This window comes from Eulemur rufifrons, chromosome 13 (genome assembly GCF_041146395.1).
Source record: "Eulemur rufifrons isolate Redbay chromosome 13, OSU_ERuf_1, whole genome shotgun sequence".
In the NCBI taxonomy this organism is placed as follows: Eukaryota; Metazoa; Chordata; class Mammalia; order Primates; family Lemuridae; genus Eulemur; species Eulemur rufifrons.
In genome coordinates, this window is record NC_090995.1 from 4,171,221 (window position 1) to 4,193,271 (window position 22,051).

The following is a 22,051-nucleotide window of genomic DNA, read 5'->3' on the forward strand; positions in this document are numbered from 1 at the left end:
CATGGACAATGGACACAATAACTAAAAGAGGCATATAATACAAAAAATTTAAAGGAGGTAAAAAACATAATGAATTTCCAGCTTGCAAAGGAAACATTTCACTTCCGTGGTGCATTTGATAACTTGGCGTAAAAACGTAAAATCTATTCTAGAAACTACTATGAAAGAATAAAGTAAAATATTAATTTTTCATTTCCACTAAAATAGCAGAAATATTCTCTGTTGACTGACTGCAGATTTAGTATACTTTGGAAAAAACAGGTGATAAGAAGTTTACTTAGGAAGTTAACTTTGCAACCTGATGGTAAGTCTGTTTAGAAATATTAAAGGCATTAAGCAGACTAAAAACGAATGACAACAGAAAGTTTTTACTCTTAGAAAAGATTCTTGGGGTAATCTAGATTAGCAGCTTGTGTACATGAAGGCATACCTCAGAGACATATATGGCAGGTTCGGTTCCAGACCACTGCAATAAAGTGAATACCTCAATAAAGTGAGTCACATAAATTTTTTGGTTTCCCAAGGCATATCAAAGTTATGTTTATACCATAGTGTAGTCTATTCAGTGTGAAACAGCATTATGTCTGAAAAACGTACGTACCTTAATTAGAGAATACTTTATTGCTAAAAAATGCTAACGATCATCTGAGCCTTTAGCAAGTCATAAGCTTTTTGCTGGTAGAGGGTCTTGCCTCCATGCTGATGGTTGCTGTCTGATCCGGGTGGTGGTTGAAGGCTGGGGTAGCTATGGCAAATTCTTAAAATAAGCTAAAAGGAAGTCTGTCCCATTGACTGACTCTTCCTTTCTCTGTAGCAGGCAATGCTGTTTCATAGCATTTTACCTACAGTAGAACTTCTTTCAAAATTGGAGTCAATCCTCTCAAACCCTGCTGCATTTTATCAACTAAGTTCATGTAATATTCTAAATCCTCTGTTGTCATTTCAATAATGTTCACAGCATTTTCACCAGGAGTAGATTCCATCTCAAGAAACTTCTTTCTTTGCTCATGTATAAGAAGCAATTCCTCATTTGTTCAAGCTTGATCATGAGATTGCAGCAATTCATTACATCTTTAGTCTCTACTTCTAATTGTATTTCTCTTGCTATTTCTACCACATCTGCAGTTACTTCCACCACTGAAGTCTTGAACCCCTCAAAGTCATCCATGAGAGTTGGAATTAACTTCTTCCAAACTCCTGTTTATGTTGATATTTTGACCTACTTCCATGAATCATGAATGTTCTTAATGACACCTAGAATGGCAGATCCTTTCCAGAAGGCTTTAAATTTACTTTGCCCAGATACATCAGGGGAATCACTATGACAGCTATGGCCTTATGAAATGTTATTTCTCAAAAGACAAGAACTGAAGGTCAAAATTACTCCTTGATCTATGGGCTGCAGACTGCATGATGTGTTAGCAGGCATGAAAACATTAATCTCGTAGTACATCTCTATCAGAGCTCTTGTGTGACCAGACGCAATGAGCAGTAACATGGTGAACAGAATGTTTCTTTTCTGAATAGTAGGTCTCAACAGTAGGCTGAAAATATTCAGTAAACCATGTTATAAATAGATGTGCTGTCATTCAACCTTTGTTTTTCCATTTCTAGAGCACAGGCACAGTAAACCTAGCAAAATTCTTAAGGGTCCTAGGATTTTCAGAATGGTAAATGAGCATTGGCTTCAGCTTAAAATCACCAGTTGCATTAGCTCCTAACAAGATAGTGAGCCTGTCCTTTGAAGCTTTGAAGCCAGACACTGACTTCTTTCCAGACATGAAAGTCCTAAATGGCATCACTTACAATATCATGCTGTTTCATCTACATTGAAATTCTAGTGTTTAGTGCAGCCACCGTCATTAATGACCTTAGCTAGATCTTCTGGATAACTTGCTGTAGCTCCTACATCCGTACTTGCTACACCTTCTACTTTTATATTATGGAATTGGCTTCTTTCCTTAAAACCTCTGTTAGCTTCAAACTTTTCTTCTGCAGGTTCCTGACCTCTTTCAGCCTTCAGGGAATTGAAGAGAGTTAGGGCCCTGCTCTGGATTAGGCTTTGGCCTGTGGGAATGTTGTGGCTGGTTTGATCTTCTATTCAGAGCACAGCAGCTTTCTTCCTATCAGCAATAGGGCTGTTTTGCTTTCTTATCATTCATGCATTCACTGGAGTAGCACTTTTTATTTCCTTCAAGAACTTTCCCTTGCTTTCACAACCTGGCTAACTGTTTAGCGCAAGAGGCCTAGCTTGTGGCCTATCTCTGCTTTCAATATGCCTTCTTCACTAAGCTTAATCATTTCTAGCTTCTGATGTATAGTGAGAGAGGTATGACTCTTTCTTTCACTTGAACACTTGAGAGGCCACTGTAGGATTATTGTTGTGTCTCAAGAACAGGGAGGCCTGAGGTGAGGAAGCGAGATGCTGGGGGAGGGAGGGAGTCAATGGAGCAGTCAGCACATGCACCGTATTTACCAATTAAGTTCACTGTAGTATATGGGCATAGTTCGTGGCACTCCAAATTAACTACAAGAGTAACATCAAAGATCACTGATCATAGATCACCACAGTAGATATAATATTAATAATGAAAAAGTTTGAAATATTGCAAGAATTATCAAAACGTGACACAGAGACATGAAGTGTGCACAAGCTGTTAGAAAAATGGCATCGACAGACTTATTCAATTAAGAGTTTCCAGAAACCTTCAATTTGTAAAGAAAAAAAACACACTCTCTCTGGAGTGCAATGAAACGACATATGCCTATAATTAAGTATGTTTAGGATTGTAGCCTATAAGGGAGCCAAAAATCAACACAACAAATAAAGAATATGGACAAGCAAATAACCTAAGGGCTAGGAAATAAACTAAGAATTCAACACATGAGTATTAATGGTATATGGTTAGGAATGTAGAATTAGACATAACACTTCTCTCTTTAAAGACAAGTAAACCTGTGTCATCTCACAGAGTTGTTCTACAGAAAAGTAAAAATTACGTAACTCTCACATGAAACAGAAGTGCTGACAGGTAAGTAACTAAGTTATGTACCAAGGAAAATGAGATGATGAGGCAGAGGAAGACAGCCTAATTCTTCAGGAAAAGAGTGTAAAAGCTGTATTGGTGATCATGCTGGCATCATTTTACGGTTACCCCAGCAACAGGAAATGGTCCCCATCCTCTTAGAACAGAATGAATAGAATTTTTATTACAAATAAATAGAATGTTAATTTTTTTTTGTCTTTGGGTGTTTAATTTAAATTAGTAGTTTCGGCCGGGCGTGGTGGCTCACGCCTGTAATCCTAGCACTCTGGGAGGCCGAGGCGGGTGGATCGCTCAAGGTCAGGAGTTCAAGACCAGCCTGAGCAAGAGTGAGACCCCGTCTCTACTAAAAATAGAAAGAAATTATATGGACAACTAAAATATATATATACAAAAAATTAGCCGGGCATGGTGGCGTAGTCCTAGCTACTTGGGAGGCTGAGGCAGTAGGATCACTTAAGCCCAGGAGTTTGAGGTTGCTGTGAGCTAGGATGATGCCACGGCACTCACTCTAGCCCGGGGAACAGAGTGAGACTCTGTCTCAAAAAAAAAAAAAAAAAAAAAATAGTAGTTTCTATTGCAAGGTGAGTTACATGCCATATTCGCTAAGGACAATTCCTGTCTCAATGTTTAGTGATGAAAATAGGTGGCCTATTGTTTTAAATTTTCAAATAAGCATGAAATAGAGTAACCATACTACAATACAACAAGAATTTACTGAGAATCTTCCAACTGTAATCTAGATCAAAAGAGACCAGAATAAACAGAGGCTGATTTCTTGGCTGGCAGCCTTCATATATTTACTAAAAACATTTAAAAACTGAGATCTTATGTATTTATATAAGTGAATGAATGCCTCTACATTAATTTAGACCAGAGATTTACACAAAATGCTTGCTCGAACAAAATGTTTTCCATAAAACCTAGTAAGCATTCAAGTCTTCCAACTCTTGCCCCTTAAGATAGACATATATACTGTATTTAATGTTACAGAAACAAACACTACTACTGCTAAAGAAAGAAAACTAAAGTCATACATTAAAGTAAAAATTTTAATTTCAGAGTACAATCATATGTAATATACAATTCAAATATACTAAATTCACAGTGTAAAAATTTCAAAAGCATTATTTCTTTCCTTTCAGAAATATCCTTTCCAGTGATAGCTTAGTAGATTGTAATAATAAAATAAAATTTTAAGTTTGGATTTCTATTACACACATTACCATCTTATATTTGTACAGAATGGAGAAATCTTCCTTGCTTGATCAGGTGCAATTCTGGTGCAAACAGTGATATTTTTAGTTAAAACACCTGACACTAAGGAAGAATTATGAAACTAGAAGGTTTCTGTATTAAAAAAGCAAGTACAAATTCATCCAACTAAAATGCTTTATAATTTTGCCTTTAAGAGGACGGAAGTAGCAATGGATCAATCACTTTATTCAGGGAAGAATGCAAAAAACAAACATCTTACTGGTAAATTTTTACTTTTTCTTATTTAAAAGCTGTATGTTAATTTTATGAAGTATATCAATAAATACCTATAAAATAAATATATCATTGTATAGTACAAAAAAAAAGGACTTACCCTCTTGAGCAAAAATTTGGAACTATTTTAAAGAAAAAGCAAAAATTTAAGATGATATTAAAACTAGCTTCTTGGAACAGTTTCACATTATATAAATTCAGCAAAAAGCTTCATTTTATCAGATTATAATTTTTTATTTTGTAAACTAAGTGTTCAAATCCAAACTCTGAATTCTACCAGAGCAAGGCAAATAACCTTACTAAATCTGTTTCCTCGTTCATTAAATGATGGTAACAATACCTACACCTCATGGGACTATAAGAGAGATCAGATACATACAGTTTTCTGCCCTGTGCTACACATAGTAGGTGCTCCAATGATAGAGGTAACTCTCAAGCCAAAGACATCTGCATGAACTCCAATGTCAAATTCTTTTGTGTGAGCAGTCTTGATATGAGAATATTTATAAATTTTGTTTCAGACTGTTAACAAGACGTTCCCTTCCTGGGAAGTTAAATTGGGTGAGTTTATTGTTTTTTTGTTAATACCTTGTGGTTATGTGGCCTTAACATCTTGTGATGTATAATTTCAAGATCATTTTCAATAAATAGGTTCAGTTAATATGCCCACAATGGGCCTGAAATTTAATCTAATAATCATGTGCTTCTCAGTACTTCTTGAATCTGTACTTTAAAAAGCTTTAAGTTTTTTCTTCCTCTTTTCTTGATTTCCCTTCAACTTCATCTCTCTGTCTTCCAGGCCTTCCAGGAGAGAACTGAGCAACCTTCTACATGTAACCAGGGACATCACTTTCATGTCCTTCAATTTCTAAAGCAAATGGTCTGCTTAGAAAGTTCTACTTTTTTCTAACAGAGAGAAAAAATGGGCCATTGAAAACAAAAGAAGGTTATCAAAAAACTTTTCAAAAAAATAAACTAGAGACATTCAACTTACTTAGGCAAATTACATTATCATGTAAAGCTGCCTAAATAGGCACATGTAAAAATTAGGGTATAATGTGGTTCCTTCTAGTTCTACACCATTGCTATCTAAAAGAACTTTCTGTGATCACAGGAATGTTTTATATTTATAATCCCCAATAAGGCAGTTACCTGCCAAATATGGCTACTGAATAGTGACACTAAGGAACTTAATTTTAAATTTTGTTTAATTTTATTAAATTTAAACAGCCACTTGTATTATATTTACTATAATGGATAGCACTGTGCTAATCTCCTTTCCTGCCTTTTTTCTTTACATCTGGAGTTTTATCCAGATGTTCTTACTGACCCCTCCTTGTTTCAAACTCCTTCTCTATTATCTCTACAATTAAATAGCTTGACAGAGTTATGATATCAAAAGAAAAAACTACAGAAAAAGAATTTTTAAAAGCTAGCTTTAAAATATGCTTTTTTTGCTTTTTTTTTTTTGAGACAGCGTCTCACTCTGTTGCCCGGGCTAGAGTGTCATGGCATCAGCCTCGCTCACAGCAACCTCAAACTCCTGGGCTCAAGCGATCCTCCTGCCTCAGCCTCCCGAGTAGTTGGGACTATAGGCATGCACCACCATGCCCGGCTAATTTTTTCTGTATATATTGTTAGTTGTCCATATAATTTCTTTCTATTTTTAGTAGAGACGGGGTCTCGCTCTTGCTCAGGCTGGTCTTGAACTCCTGAGCTCAAACGATCCACCCACCTCGGCCTCCCAGAGTGCTAGGATTACAGGCGTGAGCCACTGCGCCCGGCCTAAAATATGCTTTTTTGATGAAGAGTACAGCAATCAATTTTTTAGGCTTTTTAATCACAATTTACTAAAAAATTAAAATTAAAACACATATCTAGTGCTGGAAATTGAAACCTTAACAATATATAATTTCCCCTTAACTCTTTGTCAGCTACGTGATCTAATCCCAGGATTAGACAATGCCATAATTAAACACAAGTATAGCACAAACCATAGTACAACCAAGCCGAATTACAGTAACAAAAATCATCCTACACCCGTCTGTTCACAGTGATAACACAGAAATTAGTCAATAGAAATATAAGTCAAATGCAACAATACAATGTGTTAGTTAATGAAGAATTGTGTGATTTCCGTCTCTAGTATTATTTACCACAACACCAAAGATCAAGCCTTAGCTCAATTTCAAGAGATTTTTGGATGACTGTTGATGGTTCTTTCCAATTTAACCTACGCATATACATTATTTTAATGAAAAATTATTTAAAAATATGACCTTAAGATCTCAGAAAAAATTTTTTAACTGTTTTAAACTTCCCCTCTGTTTCTCCTCTCTCTCTCTCCTTCCCAACATATAAACACAATCTATTTTTAAAGTACAAATGTAGGTGTTAAGAAGAAAAACAACTACAATGCTTGTCTGTTAGGAACGAAATAATGGCCTCTCTCTGGGACTGGTATTAATGTCATTACCATCAACCAATTCTTCCTTTCTTTTGCCTATCAACTTGGCTTTGAGCCCTGGGGGGGCGGGTAGGAGGGTGGAACCACATAAAACCACCTCAGTATTCAAAGATAGGATTCTAAAGAATTCAAGTTATGTGAATACAAGTTATGTGCTTAACTACATTCCAGTTTCTGAATGACTGGTGATTTAAATTTTCTTGTTTGGAATTTGAGTAAACATAATGAAACTTACTATTTTGAGCCAGGGCTTGAAGCAGACAATCCAAGCATCCTTCTAAACTGTCCTCAGTCTTGTCGACAGCTGTTATCTTCAGCTTCTTTAAGGTATCACTGAGATTATCTGCTTAAAGAACAAAAATCAGAAATCTCATCAATCTTACAACCATCAAATGTTACATGATAAAAGGATGAGCAGTTACCACTAATCTGTAAAAAGTCTCCATTATTGTGAATTAACAACCTTCACATACATTCCAAAACAGCATTAGACTGCACTATTTCAAAAATTTTAAGTAAAACGTTGTCCGTTTAACTCAAGCACAAAATATTCACTCTATATGTGTAACATACCAGGAATATTCCACAGATTATCAGAGAATATCTTTTTTCAGTATTTCTATACCCTATTGAGCTTGTTCTTAACCAGGTACGGTTAAGAAAGACTAAATGTTTGCAAAAAATTATATGGCTTTACAAATATGTTTTCATGTTTTACTTCCTCTGTTGTATTTTAAAGACAAAAAAAAAAGGTTTAGAAAAGTTTCAAAATAACATGATTTCAAATAAAAAAAGTGTGATGACTACAAAACCTACTTTAACACTGCCATATGAAAAATATTAATACCTCACATCAAAGTATTGCTTTAAGCCAAAACATGCACATTTTGGAATATAAAACTATGGTCTCCTCCTAAATTATATGTGAATTCCTCTAGACCATAAATTCTCAAAACCTCTCTACATTAAGAATTATTAAGAATCCCAAAGAGCTTTCATTCACATTATTTCTGCAGATATTTAACATATTAAAAAAATCAAAACTGAAACTTTGAAAAGTTTAATTCGTTTAAATGTAATAATCTTATGCCTATTACATACTAACATAATTAGCATTTTTAATGAAAAATAAGTATATATCCAAAACAAAACCAATTAGCAAGAAGAGTGGCATTGTTTTACATTTTTACAAGTCTCTGTAACATGTAGCTCAATAGAAGATAACTGGATTTTCATACCTGCTTCTATATTCAATCTTTTTAATGTGTTTTTACTTGAAAAGATGGAAAAAAAATTCAGCTTCACATATATACGTAGTCGGAAAACAGGAGTATTTGAGTAGCCTTTTCAGATAACTGTGGATATTCGCTGACACACTAAAACTTGATAAGTGTGAGTCCTCTAAAGGTTAGTTAGTTGCCATGTGAAATCTGAAACAATATCAATGAGCATTTCCATTCTCCAGAAGAACGACTTATCTGATAAACTGAGAAGGAGGAACTGGACATGCCTAGCTCAGCCCCTTTGGGGTTCCTGTTCTTTTGGAAAGGTAAGAATTTCTGTTCTCCTATACCTTTGGCTGTCCAGCTGCACCAGTGATGAAATCAGCAAATATGTTTTTTTTTAGTAAATATGTTTAATTTAGCAGTGAAGTATTAGCAATCCCATTGTGACTATACAAAGAGAGTCCTTCACGTTAGACTTTATCAATTTTAAAGCAGATATTTTAAATTCTAGCAGACGACTCATTTGCTCATATCACCAGTGTTCTGAACTTGGGTAAGGAACAGAAGGTATTATTTTTGGACTCCTTCAAACCATGACAGTAAATCTCAATAGTGAATCTTTACCATCCAAATTATTTTTTGTGTAAAATACAGGTTTCTGTATGTTTACTTATAAGACACTGAAATTGTTCTAATGAAAATTTCTCAGTCTCTGGCTGGTAGTAAGGCAGAAAGCAGAGGAAGAAATGGATAATTTCCATGGGAGATTTCAGCACTAAGAAGTGTTAAATAACCAGGGCCGGGCGCGGTGGCTCACGCCTGTAATCCTAGCACTCTGGGAGGCCGAGGCGGGTGGATTGCTCAAGGTCAGGAGTTCGAGACCAGCCTGAGCGAGACCCCGTCTCTACTAAAAATGGAAAGACATTATATGGACAACTAAAAATCTATATAGAAAAAATTAGCCGGGCATAGTGGCGCATGCCTGTAGTCCCAGCTACTCGGGAGGCTGAGGCAGTAGGATCGCTTAAGCCGAGGAGTCTGAGGTTGCTGTGAGCTAAGCTGACGCCACGGCACTCACTCTAGCCTGGGCAACAAAGTGAGACTCTGTCTCAACAAAAAAAAAAAAAAAAAAAAAAAAAGAAGTGTTAAATAACCAAAATAAATTTTTTTCTTAAAAGAATAATTTCTTTCCTATACAACAACTTACGGTCTAGCTTGTTTTGTGAAAGAAAACATGACATCTTCAAAGGGTTAAAGCAAAGTTGACTTAGGTCATTAATTATGAGTCTCCAACTTCCTAACTGCTTAATCGCTCTTAAAGCTGTAAGCTAACAAAATCCCCTGAAAGTTTAACAAAATTAGTCTGGCAAAGGTCTTAAATGATATCTTGACAAAGCCAATGGATTTTTCTCAATCCTCTTGTTTGATCTCTCTGCACCAATTGTCTCTTTTTCCATTTTTGGAACACCTTCTCTTAACTTGAAAATGCCAGTCTCTCAACATTTGTTTTTGGCCTCCTTCTACAGATCGATCTCTCTCTGCCCCTTTAACTGTTAGGGTGACCTTGGTTCTGCCCAGAGTCCTTTTCTCTTCCTGATATATGCATGTTCTCCAGAGTGTTAGGATGGTATGCTGTCTTTCCTTCCTTTATCCAGCTGGCTAGATCAATTCCTTTACCTACCTATCAATATAAAGAATTGCACATGTTAGGCCTTGTTACATTTGGATAAAATCTGACTGCAACTTCTGGTAACCCTAATCAGCTAGCTATCATTCCAAGCATTTCCCGAAAGCCCCCGTCAAAGGTATATAAGCAGTTATACTTCCCCCACTAGAACTTTCAAACAGCCTTACCAAGCCTTTTCTTTTCTCTTATAGTCCTGTATACCACTAGGCACCAAAGGCTCTTTATGCTACAATCTCTCTCTTTTATAAAGTAGAAACTCAAATTATTTACTGGTCTGTAAGCACTTATTGCAATAAGGAGTTTTTAAAGCACCTAAATTTTTAGTTATCAGTTCCCCTCTTTTTAAAACCAATCTTAAGAAAAAGTGAGGCTGTTTTTAATATTTAAATAACTTGGCTGTAAAAGTACTTATCATCACCAGCATTAAAGAATATACTTGACTGTGAGCAAAAGACTGTCCCAAAGGGCCAGTCTCAACATAAGGCAGTGTCAAGTTAAACTAGTTAAGTCTTGAAATTCTTTGTTATTTGTGGTACCATTTTTCAGTTTATCTTCCTCATAGTATTATCCAGAAATGACAGCTTTATTTCCAAAGTTATTGGGCCTAAAATATTATATTTGAAAATGTCAATTCCATCACTTTACTACATGTTAATAGGTATATGCATGGAAAGACAGATAAATGTGTTTGTTATCTCTGGACAACTATACCACGATCAGTGACAAAACCCATCGGAGACAAGCACATGACAAGAAGTGCTGACTGAGCTTGTGAAAGTTTAAGACCTTTTACCCCTCTTCAAATGTCACTCAATTTTTTTTCTAAATCTGTAATTTTCCCAACTATTTAGTAACAAAGCTTTACTAGCATCGTTATTCACATCAAATGTAAAAGAAAAATTATTTCTGTACTAATGTGGTTTAAGTACCTAGAATGTAGCCAAGGCATGAATGGAAGAATTTCAAATGTATCTCAAAATGAATGGCATTAAGTCAATTTGAGGCACCTGGCTTAGGGAGCTAGAAATAATACTCTCTCCTGAATATTCTGTTTGACTTATCTAAAGGGCTTAGTATCTGACAGAATGAAGCTATTTTTAAAAGCTTGTGTAATGAAGAAGAAATCATTGTTTTTGTTAGCATGTCAAGTGAAAAGTACTGTATTTTAAAAATGTAATATTTTCAGTTTACAATATTGTAATTCAGCTTTATATCTTTTGTTGTTGCTGTTTAACATATGTTTATACAGTTGGTCCTGAGCCAGTCTGAAATCCAAAATCTTTTAACAAATTAGCCTACTGTGTCTTCCATTAAACTGTACTAGATGAGAGGTAAAAATTTTATTTTGTATTTGTTTTTGCTTTCCTTTAATGAAATTTCTGCTAGTCGAGGAACTTAAAAACTAAGAAAAGATTTAGGTCTCCTCTAGTTATTACCTCCTACCAAAAAAATTATCTTGTTTTGTTTTGGTTTTTTTTTTAGAGACAGGGTCTTGCTCTATTGCCCAGACCAGAGTGCAATGTCATGATCACAGCTCCCTGCAACTTCCAATTCCCAGGCTGAAGCAATCCTCCTGGCTCAGCCTTAGGACTAGAGGCATGTGCCACCATATGTGGCTAATTGTTAAATTTTTTGTAGAGGTGGGGTCTTGCTATGTTGCACAGTCTGGTCTCAAACTCCTGGCCTCAAGCAATCCTCCCACCTTGGCCTCCAAAAGTTCTAGGTTCACAGGTATGAGCCACTGCGCACAGCCTATTTTTTTGATGCTAGAATGAGTACACAAAGATTGTTTCTGAGTTTTATGGAACTCAAGCTTCTTCTACTCATTCTGACTAGAAACCTCAGAAACATGTTCTTCCCAGAGCACATCACTACTGTCACAAAAATCTTCAGTGGTTTAATATTGCCTAAAGTCCAGAATACTCTGCATGAAAACTGAGAGCCTCAGCTGACATTATGCCCTCATTTCCCATTACTTTCTCACACAACATCAGGTGTGTCAGTCCCACTAGGTTACTATGTTTTTCCCAGGCACGCTTCTATTGTTACAATTGTGCGAATTAATTTCCTCCTCTCTAAAATGCCTTTCTATACATTTTCCACATACAGATTGGCTACTTATGTGGCAAAGTCAACAAATACACCATTTCTTACATGAAATCTTCTGTTCCTGCAGTCAGATCAACCCCCTTCCTTTTTCAGGCTTCCAAATTTTGTTTCTACCTCAATTATGGCACTGATTTCACTATTTGCTATATTACTTACATTCAAGTCGGGTTTCACCATAACCAAACAACTCAAAGACAGAGAAGATGGCATATTTTAGAGATTAATAGCACAGTCTCTGGAGTCGATCTATTTGGGTTTAAATCCTGGCTCTACCTTTAACCTGTATAATCTCAGGCAAACTTTTTTTTTTTTTGTCTTCTCATACATAGAATACAGATGACAATAATACCTATCCCATCAGGTTGTGGTCCTAGCACAGAGTAAGCAATCAACCAATGTTTATGACTGTTGATATAATAATTATTAGCCGTCACTGCTATATTACTATACCCACCATGTTGTCTTGTACACAGTAGGCATTCAACAAATGGCTGAACAGAATCAAATAATGAATAAAACTTGTGCATTCAGGTGTGACCCATAAATAGGAGAATTGTCTATTTCTAATTTTCTTTCTTCAATGTTATTTAATTCCTTTAAACACACACATGAAGTATAATTAAAATGCATAAATGTGATAATATCTTTCCCTTTTTTGCTTGGTCTTCTTCCCCTCATCTTCATCAACCTCTCCACTCATAGGTCAACGAACTAAGATTTTTCAAGCTTTCCTGTCTTTTTCCTCACATAATCACATATAGATATGCAGAAAGTTTGGGGAGCTTTAACTAAAATGGGATCTTATACATACTTTTCTGCATCTCAATTTTCTCACTCAATAACTCTTGTAAATTACTCCAAGTCGATCTGTATAGCTCTAACTCATTCTTTTCAATAACTGTGACATGCTCCATGATACAGACACAGCACAATGTAGTCAGCCGTTTCTGCATGCAGAGGTTTCACTTTCTTTTATTGTGTTTCATTTTGGTCACTGGTAACAACAGTGCAATATACATCTTTGTAAGGTGCACACAGACTTTTAGTTCTATGAGATAACAGTCTGAAGGGTTTAAAGTAATATGTAATTGTTATTTTAATTTTCATTTCTTTAACCACTATAAATGTCAGCATATTTTCATGTTTGTTGGCCACTTGGATTTGCTTTCCTAATGTGTTTATTCACATCCTTCACCTAGTGTTGAAATAGGTTTGTCTATCTTGTTCTTATTGTATAATATAGACATTAACCTTTTGCCTACCTCTACGTAATCTTTTCCCCCTAAAATCTATCATTAATCTACTAGTTGTGTTATGCATTTTCCCCCTAATTTTCTTTTATAGCATCTGGATTCTCAGCCATGATTAAGTCAGTCTCTGGCGCCCAGAAAATGGCTCAATTGTCTTGTAATATTATGATTCTTTGAGTTTTTATTTAAGTATTTGATTCACTGGAATTCAATTTATATATAGACTAAGATTGGGGTTTACTTTTATTTTCCTGTCAGGAACAGTTGTTAACATTCCATCTTTTACTCACTGAATTAAACTACCACCTCCATCTCTTACATACAGAAAGGTATTTCTGAAATCTCTCTTTTTTCCAGTGATCTTTGTCTATTCTTACTTACACTAATACCATATTGATGTAATTACAAAACGTTCTGGTACCTGGTAAGGCTAATCCTGACACACTGCTCTTTTTTCAGTTTTGGTCCTCTCTCAGATTTTTTTCTCCCATCAGACCTTTAAAATCATTTCATCTAACCACTCCAGAGTGAATGACTGAATGAGTGACTGAACAAATGAATAAGAACTCCCCAGATTTATAATGGAAATTACATTAAACTTATATTTTTATTTGGGGATCACTGCATTTTTACTATGGAGTCTTCCCTTCTACTACATGTATGTATTTCATTTTGTTCACACCTTGTTTTGAGTCTCTCGGTGAAACTTTGTTTGTATATAGATCTTGTGACTTTATTGTTAGATTTATTCCAATATATTTTAGAATTTTGTCATTAGTGAGAACTGAATAATTTGTCCCATTTCCATGTCCAGAGTTACGCATGCAAGTATACAAGGAGCAAATACAGAGCCTGCTGCCCCTTCTCTGATGTTTATACGGGCCTCCAAGACAAGATCAAATGAGAAAATAGTTTCAAACTGTATTATTTCATGGCCTACTACATCTAAAATTAAATTTAATATCTAAACCTTCCTTTTGGCTCTTTATACATTTGCAACCCTCCATGAGTCTCCTGAGGCTGGAGGGAGATGCTCATATAAACATACACATAATAAATCCAGAAGAAACAGGGACTTATTTCCTAGCAATCTAAAAAAGACAAATCATGCCTCTCTTAATTGCTACTGCTGCTAAAGATGCTTGCTATCAAAATGTAAGCTAGAAAAAACAAAACCAAGAGCTTAGAAAAAGTATTTAAAATGTAATTATGTATTACTACCTTCATAATTATTACTTGGTCACAGAATTAAAAACTACAGAGAAATAAAAAGAGAATAACAAGCTAACATGAACGGGCTGTTTTCTTTAAATTAGCTTCCACGGTTAAATTCTACAGAAGCACAGTCCAATAGGAATGTACCTAAATGTGAAATGTTTAGTGAATATACATATACAAGTTCCAAAAAGAGATAGCTGCGCAAAAACTGTTCAGAGTGCGTATGTGCAAGCAGTACTTGGAGAATTAGAAACATTTCTAACATTTAAAGAGAAACAATTACGAGGTAAAAACTGTTCTATTAAATGAAAACTCCAAACTAAATTTTATAACTTTTGCACACCTGAAATCTATCTTAATTCACTAATATATTACTTTAACATGTAGTCATACTTATTCATACACAGGGACTGTGCTCCCAGCATGGTCCTCCGGGTTGCAAAGACATTGCATTAATAATTCTGTGCCCTTTCACTGCTTAGCCACACGTCTATCCAGTGGCTACACCTCTTTCATTCCGCACGTTGATTATAATTAGACTTCTCACATCACTTCCCTCCCTCACTTCAGACAAAAAGAGAAACTTAAGATTTCATAAACTCTAAGGGCTCAGATGAATTTAACCAACCTATTTTTCATTTTGCTAGTTTTATAGTCCCAGGCACATAAAACTCTGTTAGTACAGTTCTACTATTAAATGAGAAATTCTTCTAGGATACTCACACTACTACTCACTATAGTGAACACGTAATAAATCCTGACAACCTACATTAGTTTTTTAGTTACTTGCACTTGCATCTTTTACTATGCATTATGGCATAAATAACCATGATTAAGAAACATTTTTATTAAGATGGGCTACACTAAAAACAATGACTTCATTTCACTGTAAGTTTTTCTCTACTTATTTCATAAATCTGATATAAACTTTTACAGCAGTCATTTTTTATTTATTCTTAAGTGGAGTTAAGAGTCTATTTTAGTATGAACTAGAAACACTATAGTCTTGTCATGTTTGATTAGAGGGTCAAGAATCTGATAGATGATCTTCACAACTATAATATTAAAACATAATGAGTAAGAGCAAGACACAGTTTATAAAACTGTATTTCACACAATGCCAAAAGACCTTTTCACCAAGAGTTCAAAGATTATTTCACTGTTTTATAGCTATCAAATATAGTTTTAGCATAGCATGGCACAAATTGCTATTAAGTTAATACGCTGTCCTTTCTAAAAATGACATAGTGATTCACACTGACATCTAGGCTTGATTAATTCTTTCTCTCAGAATTGACCAAGAAAAGTATTAAGGTGATTTCTTCTCAACAGTCTCCTAAATGGGAAGATTTAAGATACTCATATCAAATAGTGGTCAACACCCAGGATGTTATTAATATAAGCCAACTTAGCAAATCAATGTAAGTAAATCAACAAAGCTTGATGAAATCTGTCGCACAATTTTAAAGAAACCCAAGAAGTATACTGGGACAATGTTGGTGAAAATACGCAATCTGTCAATTACAAATAGCTTCTCTGTTAAAGAACTGTTGAAATAATCTCTACACACAAGAGTAGCTCCAGGAGATGCTGGAAAGCGTAAACTATATGTAGTACTTTCAAACTTCACTTCTGTATAGGTAAGCTAACTGCATTCATAAGAAAGGAGAAACTTTCTAAACATAAAAATAAAAATAACTTCCTGAACCGTATTTGCCCGGCTCCAGCTCCTTATGCCTGCAGTGTGCCCGCAAGTCAGCCTAAGACCTCACCTTTGTCAGCACTCTTGTCACCAGGATTCCTCCAGAACAATGACTTAATGGTTTCCTCTATTATCCTGTGCTTCCTCATTTCTGGGGCCCCATTTTTTAATCTCTTAGCTCACATTCTCTATTTAGCCCCTCAGATTAGTACACTGATCTTGGCCTTACTATCTTAGCTGCAAACTTCTACTCCTCCAGGATACTACTCAAGTGCCTGCCCACGGTGCTTTGGCTCCTGGCACTTAGGTTCAAGGGTAAACGGTATCCTGCCGGCCAGTCCTGCCCTATACTCTAGGATATGCCTGACAGCAGAGGAAGACCAGGAAAGGGACAAATAGATATAATTTCAATTAAAGGAAATTTTGCCTGAAAGTGTATGGGAATTTTAACAGGCTATATAAATTGGATAAAGAGAAGTGTTTGAGGTTAACTACTTAGATTTCCAGTCTTGAGCAAGATTCTTTACCAGAACATATTCAAAGTTGTAACTAATCAAGCCTAACGGTGGGGAAAGTAAAGACCCTGTTCTACAATGATTTGTAATAAGAGAGAACTAGATTACAGATTGACAAGAACTACATAAATGGGGCTTTCTTTAGCTGAAGAAATATACAGGGAAGTATTTCATTAAGATGGGTGCAAAGCAGAGTCTCACTTAGTAACCTAATAACATGGAAGAGACAACATACGCTGAAATTTGTAAATTTTTAGACAACACCAACGTTCCTGGGTAATAAAATGCCAACCAGAGAAAAATTATATATGCCCCAGTAGTCATAAATGTGACAGATGAGCTTAACATGGGCATATATTAAATACATTAAGAATTTTTAACATCTAATAAAAATAATACTGTCTGAACTATCCTTTTTGAACCCACAAAGGAAATATTGTCCCAGGATACTGCTACAGAAATGAAAAAGAACTTTTAGGGTTAAGATAAAACACAAGAGACAATTTAGATAAAAATTAAATAAATAAAATAGAAAGAATGACAATATCCTTAAGCTATGATGCACAATAAATTTCAAAAGGAATAAATAAAACTCAAGCAATAAATCATGTCGGTCATCAACTTGTATGTGTTTGTCCCAGCTCCAAATTCACCCGGATTGCCTGATCTGCAAAAAATGAACCTGGACCCTTTAAATATTTTTCCTTTGCCAGATCTGACTCCAAGCTTTGTCTACAGAGGTCAATGGCTAGGAAGGTGCTCTCCTTCCTTCTCAGCCTGCATGCTTTTCTCCAGTGCCAAAGGCCGGCAAGTCACAGTTTTCACCATGTGTTTGCTCCCCCTTTCAACTCAGGCAGCAGCGCCGTGTAGGAGAGTCCCCAGGCGGCTCATGTCTGTACCCCAGCTCCGGTCACCATCTCCTCAGCCCTGGAAGCACATGGCTGGAGGCCCCATGGCGCAGGCCACCCAGAGCCACTCTGGCCCACATCGTACACAGAAGCGCGTGAGATTCCTGCAGAAGGAGGCCTGTGTTGGTTGGCTGGTGTCAACTTCCTCTGTGTATCCCACTCTCTCCGTGAGCTCACCATCAACTTCAGCTTGCTTGTCCTCCATAGAGTTGTTCCCGCAGGCCAGGCGACTGTGGACCATTAACTCTGGCCTCGCTAACCCAATGAATTTCTCCACCACCCAGAGGGTTGAAACTGAATCTTTTAGTGAGAACCCACCTTTCCCAGGAAGTTAAGTTTCTCCTTCCTTGGATACACTCCCTCAGGCCTGGCTTACCCTTTAGGGTTTGCTGTCCACCTTTTATAGTCACTCTCCTACTACTGGCTTGATAATTTTACATTAAATGTCCCCTGTTTAAATTGCTATGTTGAAAGACAATTCTCCCTCTATTTCTTGGCATTCCTGCAAAGGAAATTGATAAGCTATAATAATGATATTTCTCCCTCCCTGAAGACATCCAAGGCTAATAACAGGAAAAAAAAATTCCCCTCTTCTTCCCAGTGATTTGCTTTTAGCTTACTTTTAGGGTAATAAACCTAGAGATGCCTTCCTCCTTTTCAGGCATCCACTTCAAGGATTTGTTTAATTCCAAAATAAAGATAAGGGGTGTGTATTTCTGGGATGGGCAGATGTGCCTGCAACCCTATAAGCTTCCAGCGTCATAATTTTAGGGCTCCCTGCCTGTGGTGCAACCCTGCGACATCTGCAGGGTGACATCAAGTTCTCACTGTCAACCTGCTGAGATTTGGGCTTGGGGAACTGGCACTAAAATGCTCCGTGAATAATAAACTGTTCTCTGATCTACAGCCCTCATGTTCCCAACCAGAAAAGATAAGTATCACATAAACTTAACGTTGTGTGGTTTGTGTGATTGGGCCTAGACTGATGTAGATACATGAGTAGCCTTCTTAGAAAAATGAGGAGTTACATGAGAAAAGACTATTAGCTCTTTTCAGTGAACAATATCATAATCTGTAAGATCGTGAATGTTACGTATAAGGTGACTAATAAGTTAAGAAGGTAATCTCAAACTTCTATCCACTCCGACAATATGAATTAACCTGCCTATCAACCACCAAACACTGCACTAAGTGCTAAATATTAATATATAAAGATGAATACAACACAGCTCTGTCCTCAAGTTTCTCACAATATGTTGTGATGCAAAATATTTTTTAATTTTAATTTTATTTTAGCGGGAATAAATCCTTTGGTAATTTTATGACAAAGTTATTATTTTATTCAGTGGTTTATCAATCTAGAAAACCCACACCCACTGTCTTCCAAGAAGTGGTCAGAAAGATATGATTAAAAACAATTTTGCCAAGTATACTAACGATGAGGCTATGACTACAAATTAACACTAAAATTAACATCAGGGATAACAACTAAATTTTCGGTTGGACAGATCAGTACCGACACTCCTCTATTCCTATGAAATTTTGTTGGGCTCTTATGTTGGTGAGAACACACAAACTTTAATAAGTAACTGTCCTTATGAATCTAAGAGCACCAACTGATGTTTTTCATTAACCAAACTAAAAGCTATGGTGAAAGGAGAAGCACTTTTTAAACATACATAATTCTTTCCTGGCTGCTAAGACAGTCAACTAATATTTCTTGAAGGGAATTACTGTCAGAATAAAGAACAAGTAAAAACAAAACAAAACAAAACAAAACCCCATAGGAGAATGCTGCTTACTAGGCAAAATTCTCTATTAAGCTATCTTCACTTGAAATGGAAGAAAGGCTTAGTAAACGTTTATTCAGCAGGTATTTTCCATTTTTTTTTTTTTTGTTGAGACAGAGTCTCACTCTTGTTGCCCAGGCTAGAGTGAGTGCCGTGGCGTCAGCCTAGCTCACAGCAACCTCAAACTCCTGGGCTTAAGCGATCCTACTGCCTCAGCCTCCCGAGTAGCTGGGACTACAGGCATGCGCCACTATGCCCGGCTAATTTTTTCTATATAGATTTTTAGGTGTCCATATAATGTCTTTCTATTTTTAGTAGAGACGGGGTCTCGCTCAGTCTGGTCTCGAACTCCTGACCTTGAGCAATCCACCCGCCTCGGCCTCCCAGAGTGCTAGGATTACAGGCGTGAGCCACCGCGCCCGGCCGGTATTTTCCATTTTTGATGAATTTCAACAGCTATGTTTCTTACTGAGAAACTGTATCTTTTTAAGTTTTATAACTGTTCCAATTATTGTTGTTATATAACAAACCACCCCAAACTTACCAGCATGAAACAAAAGACATTTTATTATGCTCACAGATTCTGTCAATGAGGAATTCGCAAAGGGCACCCTGAGGATGGCTTGTCGCTACTCTAGAGATCGAGGGCCTTGATACAGAGTATCAAAGACTAGAGGTGACTCTGGGAGTGACTCAATGGCTGGGGCTGGTATCATCTGAATCATCCAATGGTTCATTCACTCACATGTCTGGTAACTGGCCTGGAAAGGCTTGAAGACTAGGACTGCTGACCTGAGACCTGGGACCTTTCCATGAGGCTTGGCTCCCTAACAACACGACAGCCTCAGTGTACTCGGAGTTCTCAGGGCTCCAGGCAGGCCAGTCTGCCAACGAACAAGGCGGAAGGAAGCAGCATTGCCGTTTACGACCTAGGCTAGGAAGTCCCAGGGCATCACTTCCACTGCATTCTGCTGGTTACAAGTGAGTCATAAGCGTGCTCAGATTCAATAGGAGAATTAGACATCAACTCTCAATGGGCCGTGGCAAGTTCTAGAAGAATATGTGGGGCAAGAAATGTTCTTGTGACCACCTTGGGAAAATATAATCTGCTATAATAACTTAATATTCACAACAGGGCTTGGTTAAAATAGCACAATAAATAGCATTATGCTCTTTGGTTTTATCTCTGAATATAAGATAAAGTATCCCAAAATGATTGTGTTTTTAGCTTTGGAAATGAAAATTAAAAATTATATGGATATAACTTTATGTAGTATTTACAAACTAATTTGTGGAATAGGTGCCTTGTGAAATAAGTGTTATCATTATCACCTGTAAGTGGGAATCAATCCAGACGTGCCTGTCTTCCCAGTACAGGCACTTTTCACTGTGCAGGTAGTCAGCACTCTGCACAGGTAAATGAAGCTCACACTGATGTCACGCAGATCAGAACTGTGCAAAGCAAGTACTGTATCTTGCATTATTATACAGATGTAAAACCTTCAAGAATGAATTTATAATCCATGTTATCTAGCTGTACTAGGTGACAACTGTCTGTCTCTGAACATATGACTAAAAAAAAAATCACAATGAAATACACTGGGGAGTACTGCCTGCCATGGTATCTCAAGGGTGGTACAATGCTGGATATATACTCTAACTTCCAGTAAATGTTTAATTGGATAAGTAAATATTAGAAAAAAAGTTTCAAATCATTATAAAGAGCACCTGCATATGCCAGAGAAGCTGTACTAGGTGCTGAAAAAGTAAATATGATCTGTCCTCTTATTTAAAGTTTACGGGTCAGTGTTTTCTCCTTTGAGAATCAAATTATGGCCTTATCTGTTTCCATTACTCATTTCTTTATCTACTAAACTTCTTCAAAAGCAGAAAATGACTACTTGAACTACTTATTTTGTTACGTTTTGTAATACCTAATGATGGTAGTCTTATGTTGCTGATTTGACTGATGGTGCTTTGTACAAACCATACAAAAGCCAAAAATGTGACCCAACAGTTATTCTTTCTTGGAGCTTAACACCACACTACCCTTCCCAGAAATGCATTTTTTCAACTAAAGAGAAAATAAACCAATCATTCATATAAATTTTTTCTCTGTTCTGATTTTATTTTTGGGACTAAATGTATTTTATAATTTTAAAGACAAATTAACATTTACATTTCTGTGAAGCATAAATATATAAATGTAAATTTTGATTTCTTGTAATGATCAGTTCCATCTTTTGTACTGGAGTTACTAGAGGAATCCTCAAACAGGAATATTTTTCAGAAGTAAAGAATATGGTTTTTAAAACCTGAAAATTTCAGCTGGCGCGGTGGCTCAGGCCTGTAATCCTAGCACTTTGCAAGGCCGAGGCAGAAGGATCATTTGAGGCCAGCAGTTTGAGATTATCCTGGGCAATATCAAGACCCTGTCTCTACAAAATATAAAAAAATTAGCCAGGTATGGCAGTGTGCACCCGTAGTCCCAGGTATTTGGGAGGCAGAGGCAGGACGATCACTGGATGCCAACAGTTGGAGGCTGCAGTGAGCTATGGTGATGCCCCTGCACTCCAGCCCAGGCAACAGAGTAAGATCCTGTCTCAAAAACAACAACAACAACAAAAACCTGACAAATTTCTTT

The 22,051-nt window shown here is 36.5% G+C and overlaps 1 protein-coding gene across 6 annotated transcripts in view; it reads right to left on the reverse strand.

Annotated features, from left to right (window-relative positions):
* RAP1GDS1 (Rap1 GTPase-GDP dissociation stimulator 1) overlaps positions 1-22,051 on the reverse strand; it is a 134,327-nt gene that overhangs the window by 94,609 nt on the left and 17,667 nt on the right. For 4 of the 6 annotated variants that reach the window (XM_069485488.1, XM_069485486.1, XM_069485485.1 and 1 more), the window contains exon 2: positions 7,238-7,348. In XM_069485488.1, coding sequence (XP_069341589.1) covers positions 7,238-7,348 — 111 coding nt within the window. The remainder of the gene's footprint in view (positions 1-7,237; positions 7,349-22,051) is intronic. The other 2 variants (XM_069485487.1, XM_069485484.1) reach the window with 1 other exon arrangement.